This window comes from Motacilla alba, chromosome 14, assembly GCF_015832195.1.
Source record: "Motacilla alba alba isolate MOTALB_02 chromosome 14, Motacilla_alba_V1.0_pri, whole genome shotgun sequence".
NCBI lineage: Eukaryota > Metazoa > Chordata > Aves > Passeriformes > Motacillidae > Motacilla > Motacilla alba.
Window position 1 is genome coordinate 1,600,931 of NC_052029.1, and position 6,000 is coordinate 1,606,930.

At 58.2% G+C, this 6,000-nt stretch overlaps 1 protein-coding gene across 6 annotated transcripts in view; it reads right to left on the minus strand.

Moving 5' to 3' along the window:
- UBN1 (ubinuclein 1) overlaps positions 1–4,413 on the minus strand; it is a 28,536-nt gene extending 24,123 nt beyond the window's left edge. For all 6 annotated transcript variants that reach the window (XM_038151079.1, XM_038151078.1, XM_038151077.1 and 3 more), the window contains exons 1-5: positions 4,332–4,413; positions 3,449–3,864; positions 1,755–1,841; positions 766–861; positions 110–244 (exon numbers count right to left, since the gene is read on the minus strand). In XM_038151079.1, coding sequence (XP_038007007.1) covers positions 110–244; positions 766–861; positions 1,755–1,841; positions 3,449–3,688 — 558 coding nt within the window. In that variant the 5' untranslated portion in view covers positions 3,689–3,864; positions 4,332–4,413. The remainder of the gene's footprint in view (positions 1–109; positions 245–765; positions 862–1,754; positions 1,842–3,448; positions 3,865–4,331) is intronic.
- Between the last annotated feature and the right edge of the window lie 1,587 nt (positions 4,414–6,000).

The window sequence follows — 6,000 nt, forward strand, 5'->3', positions numbered from 1 at the left end:
CTGTCCACACCAAGTTACAAATCTCTCCCATTCTGGATGTTAACACACTTTCATGCAGCAAGCTCTGAGCTGTAACAGAGGGAATCATTGAGAAAGCTGCCTTCCTGACCTTGGGACACTTCTTCTTCTTCTCTTTGACATAGTCATCCTCAGACTCAGAGGCCTGCCGGAACTGCAGCGTTCCTGAGTTGATGTAAAACCCTCCGTACTTGGTAGTGAGAGAGGCAGGAACCAGCTCATCGTACTGAAATAACAGAGAACATTCATTGGCACTGGCAGCTTGGTTACTTCATTCCATAGCTCAGCTGCTTGGAAGATGCAGTGGGATTCAGGGAATGACAAAACATGCTGACTTGGAAGGGACCCATCAGGATTGAGTCCAGCTCCTGGCCCTGCACAGACACCCCAACAATCCCAACTGTGCATCCCTGAGAGCGCTGTCCAAATGCTCTGGAGCTCACACAGGCTTGGTGCTGTGGCTGCTTCCCTGAGAAAGCTGTTCCAGTGCCTGACCATGCCCTTTTCCTGATATCCCACCTAAAGCTCCCTGACTCAGCTCCAGCCATTTCCTCAAGTCCTGTCCCTGGTCATGGGACTGAGGAGGCTGTGCTCCCCCAGAACACACTGGAATGCCTACCAGCATCTCCTGCCATGCAGCTGCCCCAGCAGCTCTCACTCCCTGGCCCTGGCACCCTCGTGGCTCACTCCCAGAGCAGGCTCACTCCCAGGCAGCCACCTTTAGGCACTCACAGCCCCACCACTCACAGCTTCCGAGTTGTCGATGAAGGAGTCGGACTCATCATAGCCATACCCCATATCAATCAAATCCTGAATCCGGTCCTTCCTGCGCCTCTTGCCACCCTGAACAAGGAAACATGGACACTGTGATCACTTTTCTTTCCCAGCACCACAGAGATACCCTGACACAGGACAGCAACACTGGCTCCAGGACAGAAAAGCTACAGCAGAACCAAAGCAGGGCTGGTTCCCATCACACTGTGCTCCCAGGGTGTGGTAAATCCAGTTTTAAGCCTTGTCATACAGAAACAAAACAGTGCAGCCCAATGAAAAACTGCCAGCCAGACCCCATGCTGAACTGGGTCTGCATCCCTTCAACATTCCTGCCAGGGCTCTCTTCCATAGGGCTTGCTCTTCCCTAAGTGCTCCAGCAGGTACAGACTCAGTGCTACAGATATCAAACATACACTGAGCGTGTCGGGGTGATCCACGGGCCAAATCTGGGTCACAAAACAACACACAACTTGCTACCCCAACGTGCCAAAGGGTATAAAAACCACAGTGTGGTTTCAGTGCCAACCACAGAAATAATGCAAAAGGAAGAACAGCAAGGAACAGGTAAGAGAGATCCATGCAGCAGTGTCCTGAGGGCAGTGTCCTCATCACAGCCCCATGCTCAGAGACTCAGAACATTCCATCCTGCCACAGCAACAAGGCCTTGGAACTAATTTTTGCTTAAGGAAAATCCAATTTTATCAATCACAGTAAGTGATTTGCTGCTCACTTTAGTTCATGTAATTCACTTTAATCAGACTCATCTGATTTAAGAATGAATCTGAACTATTTTTGCAGCCCTGAGACAGAAAAAGAACATAAAAACCAGCACATGGCAGCCAGGATAAAGGACTGGGAGAAAACAGGAACTTGAGGGCCAGTGAGCATTGAAAGCACTGCCTGAGACCTGAACAGCACTGCCCAGCCCAAAGAATAACATAATGTAAAGAAAAAACACTTACATATTTTTCTTCGAACTTCCTAGCAAGAGCCTCCACTTTATGCCTTTCCTTTTCCTCATCATTGAAGGGATCAGCTGGGTCTTTCTTCTGCAGAAACAAAAGGGGTAAAACAGTGACAGCCAATCCTGTCACACTGCCACCAAAACTGCAGGAGTTGAACCCATCCTGACTGGAGCAGCTGGGCAGAAGCTCAGATAAATCAACCTTTAGGACAGTGCTGATCAACATCTTCATCAGGGACATGGACAGCGGCATCAGGGCACTCTCAGCATGTCTGGGGATGACACCCAGCTGTGAGGGATGGTTGACACACCTGAGGGATGGGAGGGCATCCAGAGGGACCTGGGCAGGCTGGAGAGCTGGGACCATGGGATCCTCATGAGGTTCAACCAAGCCAAATGCTGGAGCTGCACCCGGAACCTGAACTATCAGTCCAGGCTGAGAGATGAAGGGATTTAGAGCAGCCCTGGGAGAAGGACATGGGCTGTTGGTCGGTGACAGCTGGACCTGCCCCAGCCATGAGCACCCAGAACCCCCCTGGGCTGGACTGAGCCCCAGCGTGGGCAGCAGGAGGGGGGCATTCTGTCCCCTCAGGTGAGACCCCACCTGCAGAGCTGCCCCAGCCCTGGGGCCAACACAGAAGGACCTGGAGCTGCTGGAGAGAGTCCAGGGGAGCCCATGGAGATGCCCCAAGGGCTGGAGCCCCTCTGCTCTGCAGCCAGGCTGGCAGAGCTGGAGTGCTCACCTGGAGAGGAGAAGGCTCCAGGGAGAGCTCAGAGCCCTTCCAGGGCCTAAAGGGGCTCCAGGAGAGCTGGAGAGGGACTGGGGAGAAGGGATGGACAGACAGGACACAGGGAATGGCTTCCACTGCCAGAGGGCAGGGCTGGATGGGATATTGGGAATTAGGAATTGTTCCCTGGCAGGGTGGGCAGGCCCTGGCACAGGGTGCCCAGAGCAGCTGGGGCTGCCCCTGGATCCCTGGCAGTGCCCAAGGCCAGGCTGGACAGGGCTTGGAGCAGCCTGGGACAGTGGGAGGTGTCCCTGCCCATGGCAGGGGGTGGGATGGGATGAACTTTAAGGCCCTTTCCAAGCCAAACTATGCTGGGATTCTGAGAGTGTCCCTGTTGTTTGGGTGCTCTCCCAGCTAGTTTTGTACCTGCCTCTGCTTCTCACAAGCCTCAGAAAAAGCCCCCAAAAATTAAGTGGCATAAAACATCAACTGACTGCTAACAGTCCTGAAGGCAAACAGAAAAAGGAACAGAATCCAGTAACTTTCTTTTCTTAGACAAACACTCCTAACTCAAACTTTAGATGCTACACGAGTTTTCATTCACGTCTCCTTCGGTGCTCTTTGGAAAACAGCTCCTTATCACTGCCAGCTGCCCAGGTACCAAACTTCACTTTAGATCCAGCCATTCCAAACTGAACAACATCACATCCCACACCTGCCCCAGCACAACACCCTCCCAACACCAAATTCCAGCCAGGGCAAAGGAGTGCCACAGCATGGCCTGACAACCAGCACCCCAGCCTGTGGGTCACTTCTCCCGCCTGCAGGATGTTCACCCACCCTCCTCCCACCTCGCAGCACCTCACAGCAAACACAGACCCAACTTTCACAGCAGCGATGCTGAGACAGCCCTTGAGGTGTTCAGCCAGAGCAGAGATCCCCACAGGCCCCCAGGGACACTCACCTTGTCACCTGAAGAACCCCCTTTCACTTTCCCCCGACAGCTCCTGAGGAGATCAGGGTAGAAGAACTCGGGGCAGCGTTTGTGGTCGGGCTCGAAGAGGGTCAGAGTGATGCGCACGGCCGTGGCCGCCGGCTCCGCCTCCGGGGGCTGCTCTCCCTCGTCCTTCCGAGACCTCTTGAGGAAGCTGCTGCTCAGGGGCCCGTGCAGAGTGGTGAACGACACCCTGTGGGGCTCTGTCATGGCTATGGCCAAGCCTTACCAGGCCTCACGGCATCGTTCCCACCGCATTAGGAAAGGTCTGTGGGGCTGCACTGCTGGATTTCAGCACGGGTAACTGAGGATGCTGGCAGCAGAACAAGTGCTTTGCTTTTGGAGTTCTCCCGAGAAGTGACAAAGGGCCGTGCTGCGAGCGCTTGCTGCAATCGTTAGAGAGAAAAAGGAGAGAAAGAAAGAAGTCAATCCTTGTACCAGTCTTCCCTCCAACACTGGAAGTTCCTCGCTATCCCTCCAGTTCCATTGCAGCTCGCTCTCAGCACACCACACCGCTCCATCTGTACGGGCTGAAGGAAATCCAGCTGCCGGGAAACAAAACGAGCCCGCCAGACTCGCTTTGACGCGGCCCAGGAGCCCTGGGCACGAACAGCGGGCTGGGCTGCACCTCCCGGGCCGGGGCTGCGCTCCGGCCGCCCGATCTCCCGCCGCACGGAGGCCCGCTCACCGCTCACCGCTGTCTCTGGGACAGCGGCCCCGGCGGGGGCCGAGCGGGGCCCAGGGCCGAGCGGGGCCCGGGGAGGCAGCTCCGCCGGAGGGCGCGCGGCGGGCGGGGCGGAGGGGAGGCGCGAGGCGCGGTGCCGGGGCCGGTGCCGGGCCCGCCCTCACTCACCGCCGGCGGGACGCGGCCGCCGCTGCTCCGGGCCCGCTCCGGCCCGCGCCCGCGTCACGCGGGCGGTGCTGCCCTCGCGCCGGGCCGCGCGCGCCGCGGCCAATCAGCGACCGCTGCGGCGGCCACGCCTCGCATCGCGACCAATCGGCGACCGCCGCCGCGGCCACACCTCGCGGGAAAGGCTCGCGGACGGCTGCCCCTCGCCACGTGATCGCGGCGGGCCAATCCCCGCCGCCGGCACCGCCCCGTCCCGGCGGCCCGCGCGCGCTGGCGGGAGGGGCGGGAAGATGGCGGCGGCCCCTGAGGGAGCGGCGGGGAGCGCCCGCTCCACTCGCACAGCAGCGTTTGGGGGAGCCTCCGGGAAACTGCGTTCCGCTGCCCGTCGTGTCCCTCCAAGCAAGCTCAGGTTTCTTCCATTGAATGAAATGCAACGTAGGAAACGTGTGTAACGATAAGGGGCAACAGAGTAATCTAATGTATCTGCATCTGTAGCGGCTCGCGTGGATAAGGCTGCAGGCCTGTGCTGGAAGACCTCGGCTGGAGAGGAGAGACGCCCAGCAGGCCCTGAAGCTGTTCAGGCTGCTGCAGCTGGACGGGCACGATGGGATCCACCCCAAGGCACTGACTGATGTCACCCTGGGACCTCTCCGTTATTTAGCAGGGTTTGGAGAGTCTGGACAGTCTCTGTTGAGTGGAAGGTGATAAACGTCCCAGTTCTCAAGCAGACTTAAGGAAGAAGACCCTGCATCCTAGAAGTCAGTCCCACTTCAGTGTTAAAGTCCTGGAGGTTATTTAGGGAAACCCCTTGAGAGACAGCACAGGCAGCAGCCACAGCCAGTGTGGGCTCACAGGGGGAAGCTCCTGCTTCATCTGCTTAATTCCCATTTGTGAGAGGCTCAGGCACTGCTTGCCCAGAGTCCCGGAATGGTTCAGGCTGAAGGGCCCACCGTGGCTCATCTGGTCCCAGCTGCCTGCTCAGGCAGGGTCAGCCCAGGGCACAGGGCTGTGTCCAGACGGTTCTGAAACAACTCCAGTAACAGACACTCCACTCCCTCTCTGGGCAGCCTGTTCCAGTGTACAAGGAAGCTTTTCATCGTGGTTATTTGGGGCTTCCTGGGCTCAGTCCCTGCCTGTGGCTCTGGTGCCATTGCTGGGCCCTGGAGCAGAGCCTGGGCCCTGCCCTGCCCCTCCCTGCACACAGGGACACCCAGGGACACCCAGGGCTGGGGGCCCCTCTCAGCTGGGGCTCCTCTCCAGGCTGAGCAGCCCCAGCTCCCTCAGCCTTTCCTCACAAGGAGATGCTCCAGGCCCCTCAGCACCCTCACAGCCCCCACCATACCTGCTCCAGGAGCTCCATGTCCCTCCTGTCCTGACACTGCATTCCAGCTGTGCCTCACAGGCTGGGCAGAGGGGATCCCCTCCCTCACACCCCCCAGGAACCTCTCTAAGCCCCTGGGCTGCTCAGGAGCAGTTAGTGTCACTCTTCCACAGAGCTGCAGCCCCAGCCCAGCCTGGTGCCTGGGGTTGTTCCTCCCCAGCTGCAGGAGCCTGCTCTGGCCTGTGCTGCATTCCAGAAAGTTCCTCTCTGCCCCTGTGGTGTCCCTCTCAAGGGCCACACAACCCTCTGAGGCAGCAGCCCCTCCTCCCAGCTCCACGTCAGTCATCTTTG